The 17,758-nt window shown below is 54.4% G+C and overlaps 1 protein-coding gene across 3 annotated transcripts in view; it reads right to left on the reverse strand.

Annotated features, from left to right (window-relative positions):
- DHRS3 (dehydrogenase/reductase 3) overlaps positions 1 to 17,758 on the reverse strand; it is a gene marked incomplete at both ends in the record, with an annotated part of 45,349 nt that overhangs the window by 8,697 nt on the left and 18,894 nt on the right. For 2 of the 3 annotated variants that reach the window (XM_080690481.1, XM_080690479.1), the window contains 3 exons: positions 957 to 1,195; positions 1,512 to 1,631; positions 3,109 to 3,252. In XM_080690481.1, the coding sequence (XP_080546607.1) occupies positions 957 to 1,195; positions 1,512 to 1,631; positions 3,109 to 3,252 (503 nt within the window). The remainder of the gene's footprint in view (positions 1 to 956; positions 1,196 to 1,511; positions 1,632 to 3,108; positions 3,253 to 17,758) is intronic. The other variant, XM_080690480.1, reaches the window with a different exon arrangement.

Here is a 17,758-nt window from a genome sequence, read left to right on the forward strand (position 1 = left end):
TCTGTGACCTTATGCGCCTACACAATTGTGTGTCATCATAGTGCCGCTTATTGACTACTTAATATGTAGCACAATGCTCCACACCCATGTCATTTTACCCTCACCCTAAAACCTAGGATGTTGGCCATCGCCCCATTTTACAGATCAGCAAGGAAAACCTGAGTAAGTAGTCACTAATCAGACATCACAAAGTATCTCACAGTGACAGGTGAGCCACCACCCTGGTGCCTGGCTCCCAAGGTAGTGGTCCCCACTCCCCTTGAAGAAAGTGGCCCGAGGGGAGGAGCAAGCGCCTGGGCCTCTACGTTTCCTTGTATTGGTCTATAATTTGCATAAAAGGCATACATCTAAAGCACACAGCTTGAAACAATTCTAGTTTCTTACCCTGGGAATCTGCAGTTTCCAGCATCCCCCTGCTTTACCTACCAGCTCTGAACACCATTTACCCTAGTCCATGTGTTTTCAGATTTAAAGTGAATATAAAAGTTTCTTGTTGACTAGAGGCACTGCTGCATGGGTACAAATCTATGCCTGACATCATGTCCATTTAATCACCACCCAGATAAAGAGGGAGCTTTCTAAAAATGCACAGAGTTCCCTCTGGCTCCTATCCTGGTTCTATCCCCCACTCCAGGGCTGACCACCAGTCTGATTTCCAGTACCAGAGCCTGGTTTTGCCCATTCTAGATCTTGATGCAAATGCAATCCTGTAGAATGTGCTCTCTGGGCCCTTTCCACTTAGCACCCCGTTAGTGAGTTTCACCAGGCAGCTCTTGTATCACTACTCCGTTCTCTTTTTATGCTTAGGCAAAATTCCCCCATACGCATTCAGCACTGGTGTTTCCTACAAAACCTGACCCATCACAGATAGAAAATCGGGTGTGAGAGTACAGAGCCCTCTGTGCCGTCACCAACTGGACTGGCTCAGAGGAGGGGGCGGATCCCCGCGCACTGACCTGACCCTCATGCCCTGGAACATCTCGGTGCTGGTGTGGAAGGGCAGCACGGTGGTGGCACTGACGCCCGGACAGTCCAGTAGTCCCAGTGTCAGGCTCTCCATGAAGGCGAAGGCTGATGCTTTGGATGTACAGTAGTCGATGGCGCCAGGGATGGCGGACAGCGCCAGCACGGAGTTGAGACACACGATGTGGCCATTCTGCAGCTCCAGCATGCGCGGCAAGAAGGCCTTGGTGGTCTACGGGCCATGGGGGCGGGGGTGGGGTCAGTGTGGGGCAGCTGCAGCTCCCCACCCTCGAACAGCCGCCCACCCGGGACATGCACGCTCCTCCAGTGGCCGAGTCTTCCTGCAGGGGAAGGAGCTGAGGCTCCCGGCTGCAGGACACTGAGCTCACACGTCAGAAAGCCCAGTGGCTACTGGGGCTGGTCATTCCTCTTATCCTTCCGCTTGGGCATCCCTGCTGGCCCCAGTCGTGGGGAGTCTCATTCTCCCTCCCACCTGGTCCAGGCTTCCTTCGTGCCCGGGGCTGGCTCTGGGCCAGGCCAGCCCTTACCCAGAACTGGCCCAAGGTGTTGATGTGCTGAGACTTGAGGAGGGCATCGTCGTCGCTGTCCATCAAGCTCTTCCCGTGGACCACAGCAGCATTGTTCACCAGGATGGTAATGTCGCCCACCTGCAAAGGAGAGGGGACCGAGGGGCTGTGAGGGCACAGACCGGGCCCCACGATGACCTGTGACCTCGGGAAGCCACATCACATCCCTCCGCATGCGTGTGCGTGTGTGCGTGCGTGCGGACTGGGGACTGAACCCAGAGGCATTCTACCTCTGTGCTGCACCACCAGCCCTTTTTTCCTTTTAATTTATTTCTTTGTTTGGAAACAGCATCTTGCTAGGCTGCTGAAAGTCTTGCTAAGTTGCTAAGACTGGCCTCGAACTTGTGATCCTCCTGTCTCCACCTCTTTTTTTTTTTTTGTGCGGTACTGGGGATGGAACCCAGGGTCATTGTACCTATAAGTTACACCCACAGCCCTATTTATTAGTCTTTTTATTTTTTATTTTTTGGTGGTACTGGGAGTGGAACCCAGGGGCTTTTCTACCTCCGGGCTATACTCCCAGACCTATTTTATACTTTATTTGGAAACAGGGTCTCACTAAGTTGCTGAGAGCCTCACCCAGTAGTCAAGGCTGGCTTTGAACCCGTGCGATCCTCCTGTCTCAGCCTCCCAAGCACGGGGATTACAAGCGTGTGCCACCACGCCCGGCTTAGTCTTTTTATTTTTATTTTATTTTGGTGGTACTGGGGGTGGAACCCAGAGGCTTTCTACCTCCAGGCTATACTCCCAGACCCATTTTATATTTTATTTGGAAACAGGGTCTCACTAAGTTGCTGAGAGCCTCACTCCGTAACTGAGGCTGGCTTTGAACCCGTGCGATCCTCCTGTCTCAGCCTCCCAAGCGCGGGGATTACAAGCGTGCGCCACCACGCCCGGCTTAGTCTTTTTATTTTTGAAACAGGGTTTCACTGAGTTGCAAAGGCAAAGGGCCTCGCTAAGTAGCTGAGGCTGTCCGCGAACCGCGATCCTCTGGCCTCAGCCTCCCCAGTGCTGGAATTACAAGCATGCGCCACCACGCCCGGCTCCTGAGCATCTATCTTGACAAAATGGCACTAGTGCCCGACCCACTGTGTGCTGGGGGTTATGGGTAATTTTTGGCACATGCTATATCTGGAACACAGCGTATTTATAATAATTGAAGTTGTTACTATATAAAAATTGTTAACAGAACAATGTGCCAGATACCTAACAGGGTGGCTTTTCTTCTCTTGGAGCTCACTGATATCTTCAGTCCAGATAGATGGCTGGAATCCAGAGAAGGATTTTCCCAGAAGGCAGTGGGACATTTGACCTTAAAGGTCTTAGAGAGAAACCCTCGAGGTCTCAGTTTCCAAGGGGACAACAGGTGACCCCGGCTGCTGTGCCGTCAGCCCCGATCCCTATCATGTTGCTTGGACCAGCTTCATGAGCCCCTGAAGATGCCCCGGATGAAGCCATTCTGTAGGGAGAGAAACTGCCAGGCCGCGTGAGCACGCTCCATCTGCCCGCATAACACCAAGTGGAGCTGCTCAGGGGACAGACCCGCCTCGTGACTGACCTTCTCTCGGACCGCTTTGGCCGTCTGGTAGACCTCCTCCCGGTTGCCCACGTCGCAGATGAAGTAGTGGCACTCGGTGCCCATCTGCCGAATTTCCTCCGTGGTCTCCTTCAGACATTTCTCAGTCCGACCCCAGAGAACAATCTAGAAGGACGGAATCACAGCACCCCAAGGGTGATGCAAAGATTACCACCACAAATTAAGGAAGAGAACTTGTTTTCAAATTGCTGGCCTCCCCGATCCCACCCCAATAATAACATATACAAAGCAAATAAGCAATATAATTTAAAAATTTTTTTTCTCTTTATTTTTATTTTTTATTTATTTATTTATTTTTTGGTGGTACTGGGGGTGGAACCCAGAGGCTTTCTACCTCCGGGATATACTCCCAGACCTTTTTTTATATTTTATTTGAAAACAGGGTCTCACTAAGTTGCTGAGAGCCTCACTAAGTAGCTGAGGCTGGCTTCGAACCTACACAATCCTCCTGTCTCAGCCTCCCAAGCGCGGGGATTACAAGCGTGTACCACCACTCCCGGCTCGCAATATAATTTTTAAAGGGGGATAGCCTACTGTTAAGGGAGCCAGTCGTGTCTGAGCCCATTTATTTTAATTTTATTTTTTGTAGTACTGGGGACAGAACCCAGAGGTATTCTACCTCTGAGCTACATCCCCAGCCCCATTTTTTATTTTATTTTATTTTTTTGAAGCAGTGTCTCACTGAGTTGCAGAGGGCCTCACTAAGTTGCTGAGGTTGTCCTCGAACCTGCGATCCTCCTGTCTCAGCCTTCCAAGTCCTGGGATTACAAGCATGCACCACCACACTCAGCTATAATTCTTTGTTTTGAAACAGGGTCTCACTTGTTGTGAGTCTCACTAAGTTGCTGAGGCTAGCTTTGAACCTGCGATCCTCCTGTTCAGCCTCCCGAGTACTGGGATTACAGGTGTGCACCACCACGCCCCGCTAAGTCTTCTTATATATTCCTTCCAGTAGGATGCCTTTTCCCAGCCCAAATCCGTTTCTCTCACATATGTAGAAGCAACAGCAGAGCTCTTTCTGCTTCCCGCTCCAACCAATCAGGTCGAGAGCCAGGCTCACTCACACCAGCTGTTAGGACTGATGGGGAGGCTCCAGCCTCGAGGCCACGGAGGCTGAGCAGAGCCTTCTACCTGGCTGCGGTCACTTTAGGCAAAGAGGACGGGAGAGGGGTAGTGCCGCTGAGAAGGAACCGCTGCCACGTGAGGCCGGTGATAAATGTGGGCTCATCATGCCAGCGGTGGCCCTGGCGGCATCAATAAATGGGTACATAAGGGGTCTTGGCAAATTTATGAAGGGCCGGCCTCTAAAGGGCTCCAAAGGGCAGCCTGACTGGTCCTCAGCCTTCACTTAAAAGAGGATGACACATCTCCCCATGCCGAGGAGCTCAGGGTCAAACAACTGGGGGACTCGCAGCCCTAACCTGGCATCAGCTCTCTCTCTGCCCAGAAGAAGAAAGGTGCCATCAACACCGCTCAGGATAGAACCCGGAAAAGCAAGAGCGGGCAGCCGCTCTGTGGGCATCGGTCCCATGCGGTTCTATATCTTTTCTTTTCAAAATTATTAATGAAATTCTCTCTATAAAATAATAAAACCCAATACAGAAACCCCAATATATGAAGGCAGTAAGGGGGATACATGATATGTGTGCCCCCGGAATACTCTCTTCCTCTAAAGACAACTCACCAGAGCAAAACGTTCGCTCTGAAAGACGATCATCCTAAACCGGGGCTGACGGCGGAGGCCGCGGCCACATCAGCCCCGGATCCAGCGGATCTGCCGCGTCCCACACTGGGAACTCATAGCCAAGGGGTTGCGAATGGCGACAGCCGACCAGCCACTCACCTCGATATCTCAGCTTTCATTCAGAAAGAGTGCGAGACGCCAGGCACACGCTTGTAATCCCAGTACTCGGGAGGCTGAGACAGGAGGATCATGGTTTTGCAGCCAGCCTCAGCTACTTAGTGAGGCTCTCTGCAACTTAGTGAGACCCTGTTTCAAAACAAAGAATAAAATATTGGGCAGGGGGTGTTGCTCGGAGGTAAAATGCTCCTAGGTTCCATCCCCAGTACCCCAAAAATAAAAAGAAAGAAAGAAAGAGTACAAGATTAAGAATTTAGTTGGGGGGCAGGGCTCAAGGACTCTGGCAATCCCCTGTATATTTGAATTATTAGAGTTTTAAAAACTTTTTACTTTTTTTTTTTTTTTTTTGGTAGTACTGGGGTTCCTGGAAGCCCTTCTACCTCCGGGCTACACTCCCAGACCTATTTTTTATATTTTTATTTGGAAACAGGGTCTCTTAAGCCAGCGAGGCTGGCTCCGAACCTGCGCGATCCTCCTGTTTCTGCCTCCCAAGCGCAGGGATTACAGGCGTGCACCACCACGCCTGGCTATCTTACATTTTTTTTAAAAAAGAAGTAGCGTTCTTTCAACCCTACCGCATCTCTGGGAAAGCCCAGTTTGAAAGTCCCACTTAGTCCAACCACTTTATTTACTTTAATTGAAGTCCTGAAATACAGGATGGGTTTTACCAGGGAGAATCCCATCAGCTGTGTCCATGTCATGAAAATCTACCGAGGGCAAATGGACCGCAATTAGAGGAACGCCAAAGATGCTCTTGTCTGTTGAACTAAACACAGGCTCAGGCTGGGCTCCTCTAGGAAAGGCTGGGGGTCCCATTCATGGGAAGGAAAAGACTAATATTTGTTGTAGGAGAGTAATTTGTTGTAAGCATCGACCTCCAGACCTCACCCCTGCCCTGTCAGCCAGGGTTTCTTCCATCCTCCCTTACCATCCCATCCATCCATCTACCCACTCATCCATCATTCCACCTGTCTATCCAGCCATTGATCCATCCCTTTATTATCCATTGTCCTCCCCGTCCATCCATCTGTCCATCCAGCTATCTACTTATCCATCCATGCACCCACTCACACACCCACCTGTCCGTCCGTCCATCCATCCATCCATCCATCCATCCATCCATCCATCCATCCACTCATCCACCAGTCAACCTGAGATGCAGGTAATCCGAAGCTTCCTTTCTCCTGCTCTGGTCACCTCTGGTTCATATGGGCAACAGGACCAGGGGGCTCACACAGTCCCCTAGTTCTGGCAGAGGCAGAAAGGTACCTCGGGGGACCGTAAGGATTTCTGGACAAGTCAACAGAGGAAAGGGTTAAAGCTGGGGCTTGTTGGAAGGCCCAGCTGCCTGTGGAGATAAGCGATGGCCTCAGCAGGCCGTGGAGCTGTGGTCCAGATGGGTGCCCTTCAGTCGGGAACCCTGCAGGTGGTGGGCACAAGCAGGTGTGCAGAGGTTTCTATCACAAGGAGCCTGGGCGCTCCGTGGCCCCAGGTGAATGAACCTGGGCAGGGTGAGGAGGGCGGGGTCTGGCGCTCCCCAGGGCCTGACCAGAAGCAAGGGAGACAGCAAGACCAGACCTGGGCAGGGAAACGGAGCGGGGCAAGAGAATAAAACGAAGGCTGGCACCCACTGTGGGCAGCCCAGGAAGAACCGGCAGCCCCGAGGCGCGCTTGGTTCCTTCTGTGAGTGTGCTGTGGGTGCTCCTGTGAGGGGGGTGCCCCTCTCCCTGGCACCATGACGGTTTGTTTCCTTCCCTCCCTTCTGTACTGAGGAATGACCCCAGGGACATTCGATCTCTGAGCTACACCCCTAGCCATATTTTGTTTTTTATTAACAGGGTCTTGCCGGGTGTGGCGGCGCACGCTTGTAATCCCAGCACTCGGGAGGTGGAGACCGGGGGATCATGGTTCACAGACAGCCTCAGCTACTTAGCGAGGCCCTTCGCAACTCAGTGAGACCCTGTTTCAAAAAATACAGAGACAAGCTGGGCGTGGTGGCACACACTTGTAATCCCAGCACTTGGGAGGCTGAGACAGGAGGATTGCACAGGTTCAAAGCCAGCCTCAGCTACTTAGTGAGGCTCTCAGCAACTTAGTGAGACCCTGTTTCCAAATAAAATATAAAATAGGTCTGGGAGTATAGCCCGGAGGTAGAAAGCCTCTGGGTTCCACCCCCAGTGCCACCAAAAAAATAAAAAAATAAAAAAATAAAGAGACTAAGCCGGGCGTGGTGGCACACACTTGTAATCCCAGCGCTTGGGAGGCTGAGACAGGAGGATCACACAGGTTCGAAGCCAGCCTCAGCTACTTAGTGAGCCTCTCAGCAACTTAGTGAGGCCTTGTTTCCAAATAGAGTATAAAATAGGTCTGGGAGTATAGCCCGGAGGTAGAAAAAGGCCCTGGGTTCCACCCCCAGGACACACACAAAGATAAATAAATAAATAAATAAATAAATAAATAAAAAGAAAAATAAACAAATAGACTAAAAAATAGGACCAGGAATGTAGTTCTTAGGCAGAATGCGGAATGCCCCTGGGATTCAGTACCACAATCAAAAAACAAACAACAACAACAAAAACCCAACCAACCAAACAAAAATCAAATCCATCCCCAGTACTGCAAAACAAAACAAAACACACAAAATCAAAACAGAGTCTCGCTAGGTTGTTAAGGATCTCACTATGTTGCTGCTCCTGCTGGCCTTGACTCTGCAATCCTCCAGTCTCAGCCTACCAAGTACTGGGATTACAGGTACATGCCACTGTGCCCAGCCCTCCCTCCCTTTCTTCCTCCCTTCCTGTAGTACTGGGGACTAAAGCCAGGGGCATTCTACCTTCAAGCTACACCCCCACCTCGTTTTTCTTGGTTTTGAAACAGGGTCTTACTAGGTTGTTAAGAGTCTATGTTATTGAGGCTGGCCTCGAACCTGTGATCCTACTATCTCAGGCTCCCAAGTGTTGGGATTACAGGTGAGCACCACCACGCCTGGAGACAGTGTGTCTTTCTTCCCCCTCATCCCCATCCCATTGGGCTGGTGACCCCCTAAGGACTCAGTTCCATCTTTTTCATTCCAGTATCCTAGAGCCCAGGATAGCATATACTATCTGCTGGAAAAATGAATGTTAAGGGCCAAAGGTGGGGCAGGGGCCATGGGGCTAGAGCACCTCTCTAGGCTGAGCCCACCCATCCTCCTCGACGGAGCCAGGTGGGCTCCCAGAACCTGCCACACAGAAGTCTGCCTGATCCAGGAGTCAGGGAGGCCCGGGGTTTGTCCAGAGCACCCCGCCAGCTGGGCTGGGCTGAGCAGGGAGGCTGGACGCGAAGGCCGAGCTCTGGAAGCGGGCAGGGCTTCTGTCTCTGCAAAATGAGGCTCAGGCACTGGTGTGTGCTTCTGCGAACGTGTCTGTGGACACGTCTCTGCGTGTTTTGGTAGTGTGTGCTTGTGTGCGTGTGTCTGTGCAGTTCTCTGTGGATGCGCAGAAGTCCTGCCTGGGAGCTGAGCTGGGGGCATAGTCCGTCGGGCCATTGGTCTTAGGAAGTTGCTGTGTCTCTGCGGTGATGGTGACAGCTGGCCCCTTGGCTAGGTGGCACAGGAGAGGGCCAGTGCAGGGCCACGGGACACCTTTCTGGGTGGAACTATTACCACCCCTGCTCCTCCTCTGGATCCCTCTGGGGAATCCAAGTCATTGATCGGGAAACCGGCTCTGCGAGGGTCCCCTGGGGGTGACCCTGACAGTCAACAGCACCAGTGTCCCCGCCTAGCGCCTGAAGAGGGTGAGGCGAGCAGGTGGGAGGCGTGGGGACCGGAGGCTGCGGAGGGGCAGATTTATGAGCGCTGGGAAGCCAAGTGTGGTCTCCTCCTAATTAACTCCCAGGACAGGCGGCAGCTGGGGAGGTCAGAGCCCGGGATTTACTCTTAAGCTGGGTTTATAAAATAAGGGCTCTGGTGGCTTGGCACCTCCTGGTCTGCCTCCCCCTCTGGGCAAACAGTGAGCTTCTGTCCCCGTCCCCCTCCTGCTGCGGGCGGGAGGAGAGAGGCTGCGGTCTCCAGGGCAGCGGCCCCGTCCAGCGGCGTCCTGTCAGAGGCGCAGCCCGCCTGTGTCCCCGGAGCCGCAGCGCTGGCCCTCCAGGCCCCGAGGCCAAGGCCGTCATGGGCTGCTGCTCACGGTCCAGGCATCTGGCACTCAAAGTTAGGATGTCCCTTGCCCAGGGAAGGGACATCAGGGGTGGTGGAGACGGGATTCTCACCCAAGGCCTTTTCCCCTGCTGACGCACCCCTGAACCCCCAGGCATGGAGGGATAGCCTGAGCTTTGAGGATTGTACCCACATCCCGCACCAAACATTTATTGTCACCAAAGAGGCCCTGTTTACACCTTATCCCGCTCAATGTCCACAGCGGCCCTGTCCGGCTACCTGCCTGACTTCCCGGCAGCCCCAGGGGCTGGGCACCCAGCCCGATGGAGATCAAACAGCGGATGGAGCTCCTGCCTCCAGGGGGAGGAGCCCCGTTCCAGGGGGAGACAGAGAAGACACAAGAACACCATCCGTCACAATGAGGGTAAAAACAGGACAAGAGGAAACGAGGGAGCCGCATTTCAGTTGGGCTTTAGGAGGTAACCACAGTATGTCCACCTGATACGCAAAGAAGGCGCAGCTCAGAGAGGCCCAGCAGCCAGCCTGGGATCACACAGCCCCGGAGTGATGGAGCTGGGATTTGTTTTGTTTTTTTCTGTTGTAATTATTGTTTGCAGCGCCAGGGATTGAGCCCAGGGCCTTGTGCACGCTAGGCCAGCACTCTCTGCTAATGCGCCCTGGCCCTAGCACTGGGGCTGGGATACAGACAGGTTTTAGCTGGCTGCACACGTAGGCAGCCAGGACGGCACCGTCATTCAATTTCCTGGTAGGAGAAAACTCATCTCTTTTCTTTTCCTCAGAGGGTACTGAGGACTAAGCGCATGGCGGCTGGTGGCTGCTAAGTACCTGGTGCTTTTTCCCTGTTGGGATTTCTCATGGGGTAGAAAGGCTGGGGAAGACCACAGCACTGCCCCTGGATGCGCCCTCTTCTGTGGCTTCTGTAAAGGATGTACGTCAAGACTTGGAGAAATGCTCGGGGATTTAGTGTTCAGATAAAAGGCCCGGCATTTCGGGTGGGTGTGACCCTCAACACTTGACGGGTTCCTGGAAGCAACGGGGGCGCCACAGAGGTGTCAGGGGTGGGATCACTGTGGCTGAGGCCACTGGAGCAGAGTCTCTAGAGAACACAGTTATTTATGATGTTAAAAACGGAGGGTACCAGCCGGGCGTGGTGGCGCACGCTTGTAATCACTGCGCTTGGGAGGCGGAGACAGGAGGATCGCGCTGGGTCGAAGCCAGCCTCGCTGGCTTAAGAGACCCTGTTTCCAAATAAAAATATAAAATAGGTCTGGGAGTGTAGCCCGGAGGTAGAAGGGTTCCATCCCCGGGACCACCATAAAAAACAAAAACAAAAACAGGACTGGGAGTATAGCTCAGAGGTAGAATGTCTCCCGGGTTCCATCCCTGGTACCCCTTCACACACAAAACCTCTACTGATCAGCAAACCCTGAGTACCCCCTTTTCCACCCAGCTTGCCCTCCTCACCCGGAGGGGCTCACACGGATGCCTGGACTTGGTTTCACTCCTGGAACACCATCCCACCAGCGACAGGAGCTGGGTGGTCTCGGGCGGCGCATCTGTTTATAATTGGCAGCCCCGGAAAGATCCAAGTCCCTGGGTAGGACTTTGGCAGACCAGCTCAGGTCCCGTGGGCCTGGCGTATCGAGCTGGAGCCGGGCCCTTGGCTCTGCAGAAGAGATGGAAATACCCCCAGAGACCCGAAGCACGGCAGGCTGGGCGGAGGGCGGAGGGCGCAGGGCTTGATCCCTGCGCCACCAGCCAGCGGGAGGATCTTTCTCCAAAGCCATCCTTGTAGCCAGACGAGAAAAAGCGAACAGACAGAATTTAGTCTGTGACGGAGCCAGGGCTGGAGCAGGCTGCTAGACGGAAGAGGGTGTAGAGGCGCGGGGAGGGAGAAGCGCGTCTGTGATCCCTGTTCTTGGGAAGCTCAGAGGGGAGGCCTGTAGGTTCAAGGCCTCAGCAACTTAATGAGAACCTGTTTCAAAATGAAAAATAAAGCCGGGCGTGGTGGCACACGCTTGTAATCCCAGCATTCGGGAGGCTGAGAGAGGAGGATTGTGGTTCAAGGCCAGCCTCAGCTACTTAGTGAGGCTCCTTGCAACTCAGTGAGACCCTGTTTCAAAATAAAGAATAAAAAATAGGGCTGGGGGTGTAGCTCGGAGGTAGAATGACCCCTGGGTTCCATCCCCAGACCCGAAAAATAAATAAATAAATAAGTAAAATAGAAAGGGCTGGGGGTGTAGCTCGGAGGTAGAATGCCCCTGGGGTTCAAGCCCCAGTTACCCCTCTCCCCATACAGCTATAGATATGTTTGTAACCTAGAATAAAATTTTAATTCCCCCCTCTCTCACATCCCTGCCTATTTCCAAGAGAGAGGCTCCGTCTTTTGAGTGACCTGGATCCCCTGCCAGCACACCTGGGTTCAATTCCTATCACTTATGAACCTGGAAAATCCACTGAGGTTTTCCTCTAGGAACTGAGGTTTAAGCACCCACCTGGAGGGTGCTTGGGAGGATTACCGAGGGGACAATGAGTACTAGCTCACATTACTCTGTGTGTGTGTGTGTGTGTGTGTGTGTGTGTGTGTGTGTGTGTGTGTGTGTGTGTGTGTTACTGGGGATTGAACACAAGGACATTCTACCTCTGAGCTGCACCCCCAGCCCTATTTTGTGTTTTATTTTGAAATAGGGTCCCACTAAGTTGCTGAGAGGCTGGCCAAAAGCCCGTGATCCTTCTGTAGGATTACAGGAGTACAGTACCACACCCGGCTGATATCACTACTACTAACACAGCAACAGAAGTGGGCGCCCCATAGAAGACCCCTCCGCCCCGTGACACTGGGCGTCAGGGTGACGTTGCCCAAAGACCCCCCACTGGGTCTTTCTACTGCCCCCTTCTATGATTTGGGTTTATCATGTTTCCTGAAAGGCTCTGGTGTTGAAATCATGGTTCTCAATGGAGGAAGGTTCAGAGGTGGGGCATGGCCAGAGATGAGTCACGGGGGGGACTATATGTGCCCCCAGTGCCCAGTCTCTTCCTCTTCTCCCGTCCGCTTCCAGCCTCCGGGACTGAAAGAGGCTTTTTTTTTTTTTTTTTTTTTTTTTTTTTTTTTTTTTGCGGGTCTGGGGATGGAACCCAGGGGCATTTGACCTCTGAGCTACACCCCCTGCCCTATTTTTTATTCTTTATTTTGAAACCGGGTCTCACTGAGTTGCGGAGGGCCTCACTAAATAGCTGAGGCTGTCCGCGAACCGTGATCCTCCAGGTCTCAGCCTCCTGAATGCTGGGATGACAAGCGTGTGCCACCATGCCCGGCTAGAGAGGCTTTTCTCTGCCGTGCATCCTGCGGTGTTTGACTTGGAGCCGGCTGACCGTGGACTGAGCCTCTAAACCTATGAGCCAAATAAAACTTTCCTCCTCTCAACTGTGCTCGTCGGGTATTTTGGACACAGCCCTGATGAGCAGAACCAGAGTCTTAATGATCTCTCCATCCCCAGCCATCCACCTGGCTTGCACGACTTCCTTTATCCACAGCCCCAGCATGGGCAGGTTGAGACCAGCCCATCTGTCTGCCCGCACAACGAGCTGTAGGACATCCGTGGGCAGGATTTCTTGTGAAGAACAGGTTTTTGAGCTGGGCTCTGGGGAGCCCTGGGCGTTCGAGTGAGGCTCCTTGGGAAAGCTGACAGGGGGCTTGGCAGACCTGAGCCTGGGTCCCCTCCTCTCCTGTCTCCATTATACAAGACAGTGGCACATTATTAATTTTTGTAACACTGAAGATTGAAGGCAGGGGTACTCTACCTCTGAGCTACACCCCCAGCTCTTTTTTAAAAAAAATTTGAAGCAGGGCCGGGCGAGGTGGCACGCGGTTGTAATCCCCGCGCTTGGGCGGCTGAGACAGGAGGATCGCACGGGTTCGAAGCCAGCCTCAGCTACTTAGTGAGGCTCTCAGCAACTTAGGGAGACCCTGTTTACAAATAAAGTATAAAATAGGTCTGGGATTATAGCCCGGAGGTAGACAAGCCCCTGGGTTCCACCCCCAGTACCACAAAAACAAAAACAAACAAAAATACTTGAAGCAAGATCTCTTGAAGTTGCTGAGAGTTTCATTAAATTGCTGAGGCTGTGGTCCCTCCTGTCTCAGCCTCAAAGTACTGGGACTGCAGTCAGACGCCACCACACCTGGCAGAAGCACTTTAATACCAGTCATTTCTATAAAGACTGGCATAATATAATAAAATAATAATAATAATAATAATAATAATAATATAATAGTTTGAAGCTGCTGCTCATGACCTGAGCTCTACGGTCTGGCACACCACTGTGTCCAAGGGCTGAACCCCACGTGGGTCCCCACGGCTCGCGCCCTCGGCCAGTGTTGGCCTGTGTACCCCCTGCCCGGCCTTCTACTTCCACAGGAAAACCCTTCACAGTAGATCAACAGTGGCTGGGTACCGCCTGGAGCCATCTCCTCTCTGGGCTTCCTAATCCTTTCTACCGCTTCTCCCAGGAGCCCTGCCCCTGCCGGGGAGGGATGGACAGGAGGAGGCGCTCCACTCAGTGGGTCTGCCCATCAAGGTCTGGTCCAGGGGCAGAGCCCCAGCTGGGGTCTCTGAGCAACCTTCACCCCGCGCATGCCAGATGCAGGGGAGAGGGATCTTCTCCGAGCATGGGGATGGGCATGGGCCTCTATTTCATTGCTGTGCCAACAATAATCACAACAGCTGGCACTCAGTCATGAGGGGCCTCAGGTTGCTGACAGGTGTCTCTGCTGACCCAGAAGGTCAGAGGTGACCGAGACCCTGACCCTCTCTGCTGGGGGTTTGGGCTGGCCCCTGAGGGGTCCTTCGGAGCATCACACTGCGGGGCTGAGCTCCCCAGGCAGCCCTGGGGACAGGTTCCCACTGGCTCCGACCTCTGTTTGGGTTTGCTGAGAATGAATGTTTTGGCTACCGCAGGCCCAGCTGTGGGAGAGGACCGTCAGGAAGCTCCTGGAATTAGATGAGCCCTCCCACAGGCCCTGACCGCGACCTGGAGCGGGCAGAGGCTTCGTCCAGGCAGATGTGGGGCCTGGAACCGGGCCCCTCTGGAGGGCAGGAGCGATCACGATTCCTACCACGCTCCTGGCACTCGCTACCTGGCGGGCGGAGCTCGGCACGGCTGCACTCCCTTGACAGTTCAAGGTGGGAGGTACCATGCCCATTTCTAGACAAGGAGACCGAGGCCCAGGGAACTATGCCACTCGCTCCAAGCTCCCAGAGCTCGAAACCCAACCGACACGGCCGGATTCCTGAGCCTGTGCCCTCGGACTCTGACTTTTCCTACAGGAGCAGAAGAACCCTGTGGAACAGCATCCCCGCTTATTCACAAGTATCTTGAGCACACGTGTGTGCCAGGGCTGGGTGGGGACATGTCCGCCTCCCACAGAAGCAGGAAAAGATGCCGCCCGGCACCAGTGCCGACCAAGTGGTTATTTAGTGGGTGGCAGTGAAGATCCTGGTTCTGTCACAAAGGTCCTGGGGCCTTTGGGGGACCAGGTGGGAAGGGGAGGTGATGAGCGCTGGTCTCCTGAGCGCGGCCAGCTGGCGCCAGGGCTGGTGGTTGGGGTGTGTGCCGGTTGCCAGGGTGTCCTTGGTCTCCAAGAAGGTGGAGAGGGCAACGGCATGGCTAACACTTCTTGGGCTGGACCCTGTCCTGGGTACTTTGGACTTAGTCCTTATAACTACCTGGCAGGTGGTAGAGAACATGATTTATGTCCCCCCATAAATGACACATGTGTGTGACCTTGTTTGGAAAAAAGGGCTTTTAGATGTAACCCTTAGACTCTTGAGGTGAGATCACCCCGGATTAGGGTGGGCCCTATACCTAACAGCTAGTGATCTCAGAAAAGATGAGAGTCACACGGAGGCCAGGGGAAGGCTCCTGCAAACGAGGCAGAGGCTGGAGGGGTGCAGCCACTCCTTGGGGCCACCAGGAGCCGGGGGAGGCGGGGCATGACCCCCGGAGCCTTCAAGGGAGTGAGGCCGGGCAGACGCCCCGGTTTCACACCAAAACCCGAAAGGGTGAAGTTCTGTTGTTCTAGGTCGCCTGGCTTGTGGTTATTTCTGGTGGTGCAGCAGGAAACAGACACAGTGGGTCCTGATATCTTCACAGCCACCCACGGCCTCCTGGAGCCCACCAAGCAAAATCTGCGGCTCCTCCCCCATGGTGCCAGGTCCCCTCCGCCTGGCCGCACCGGGTTTTCTGATGCCCGCTCCCTCTGCCCCCTGCGCAGGGTCCATCAACAGCCCTGTCCACCCAACCCCCCAAATCCAGAAGCTTCTTCTAAAACCCAGACCTTTCTCCCTCCTCCCATGCTACCCTGGCTGGACCACAGCCAGGTCCCATGGGGTCTCCCTGCTGCCACCCTTGGCCCAGTCTATGCTCAACGCAGTGGCTAGAGATCTTTCTAGTACATATGTCAGACCCAGTCCCTCTGCTTGCAACGTGTGTGTGTGTGTGGGGGGGGGTACTGGGGTGGAACCCAGGGGCTTGTCTACCTCCGGGCTATACTCCCAGACCTTTTTTTTTTTTTAAATCTATATATTTTATTTGGAAACAGGGTCTCACTAAGTTGCTGAGAGGCTCACTAAGTAGCTGAGGCTGGCTTTGAACCTGTGCGATCCTCTTATCTCTGCCTCCCAAGTGCTGGGATTACAAGCGTGCGCCACCAGGCCTGGCCCTGCTTGCAACTTCTGATGGCTCCCTGTCTCAGAGTGGAATCTGGCTTTCACAGTGATCCAGCAGGCTCTTCCCACCCTCTCCCCAGCTCCTGCCCCTAGCCCTGCGCCCCTGGGGCTAGCAGGTGCCCCCCTGTGCCCCGCAGCAGCCCCCATCTTCCTGTGGCCCCAGATGGGCTTCCCTCATTCTCAGCTGTGTTCAGTGTCACCAGAGTGGCCTTTCGCACCAGCGCCATCCCTATCCCAGTCCCTGCTCCTCGTCCCCAGTCTCTCCTCTCCTTCTGCTGAACCAGGCCGTCTCCCAGCGGTGGGCGCCTCCTGTCCGCGAGGGCAGATGGCGTTCCCTGCGAGCCTGAACCAAGAGCCAGCGTCCAGCAATGCTCAGAAACCCAGTGTGCCCACGCGGCGGGTCCGCACATCCGCATCTTGGGTGAGATTCTTACAAGTCTTGCGGGTTTTGAGTCCACTGGAAAAACGCCCAGGCAAGCAGGGCTGCGGGTCAGCCTCTCTCGCCTGCACAAACACCAGGAACCTCTGAGCGGCCACAGGCGGCCACCGCCCTCTCCCTGTGCCCGGACGCGGAGGTGCAGGAGCTGCAGCTGGAGCCCCAGAACCTTTGCCCCAGTTCCTTTTGCGGCTGGCCCTCCTGCCGGAAGAGGCCAGGTGACCTCTGGGCAGCGGTGCCAAGGGCGGAGGGAGGCGCCCGCATTCAGCTACTCTGCTGGGATGACAGTCACCGACTTGGGAAGTGGGAGCCTAACTCTGGACAGAACATCAAACTGCAGCCCGCCCTCCCCAGAGTCTCAAAGCAGCACTTGAACTCCAAAACCAGGCTCCTTTGGTACCCTTGTCCTGCCTCCCTCATCCATCCATCCATCCATCCATCCATCCATCCATCCACCCACTCAAGGAGAATTTTTCTGAGAGGTAACTTTGCCAGGCACTGCCACAGGCCCTGGAGCACGGCAGGGAATAAACTTATGCCATTTTTTTGGCGTTCGATCTCATATGGAAACAGAGGACAAGAGAGACTATATAATCTAGAAAGGTGACCTGGAGCACTGAGATTGTAATGGGTGTCGAAAGTGGTCCTTTAGGTGGGGAAGGGCAAGGTGACCTTTCACAACAGGCAAAAAAAGTAATGTAGATGGGGTGGGGGAGGGGAGCAGAGAGAACAGCCAGTGCAAAGGCCCTGGGGAGGGGGGGGCTTTGGGAAGGTTGTGGGAATGACTGCCTCTGACCTGGATTTAGGAGCAGGCTCTGACCTCTAGAATGGGAACTGAGATAAGGTGGGAACCAGGCAGTGGTGGGGGCCATTCGGGCGCCAGGTCCGCTCAGGTGCTTGGCCTGGTGTTTTGGGTGGAGGCGACGGCAGAGGAGGGTTGGCTGGCATCTGCTAAAGGAAGAGGGCCCTAGAGGGAGGGAGGGCCTGAGCCCACGCCTGCCTCTCCAGGGAAGGTGTGCTTTGTCAAGTCCCAGGGATCTAGGAAGAGGAGGATCTTGACTTAAGTGCCCTGGTCTCTTCAGCTTCCAGAACCCTCTCTGAAGCGGGGAGGGGGGCGGAAGTGAGGCGGTGTCCAGGCAGCCCGGGCAATGCCCAGGAAGAGGGAGCCGGCTTGGCTGGGCGGCAGGCTGCTCACCTGGCTGGCTGGCTGTCAACACACAATTTCCAGTAACAAAGTGGATCCCTCCTGGGGGCGCGGTCCCAGCAGGGCAGGGCTGAGTGTCGGTGGATTGGGCATGGGGGTCCCACTTGGTGGTGGGGAAGGGCTGGGGAGGGGTGGGAAGCGGGGGTGGGGAGGCAGACGGGGCTGTCGAGGTGGTGGGAGCAGATGGGCAGGGGATGGGCAGGGTGGATGGGTAGAGGGGTCCGGT

The sequence above is a fragment of the Muscardinus avellanarius genome (genome assembly GCF_963383645.1).
Source record: "Muscardinus avellanarius genome assembly, chromosome: 3".
NCBI classification, from domain to species: Eukaryota; Metazoa; Chordata; class Mammalia; order Rodentia; family Gliridae; genus Muscardinus; species Muscardinus avellanarius.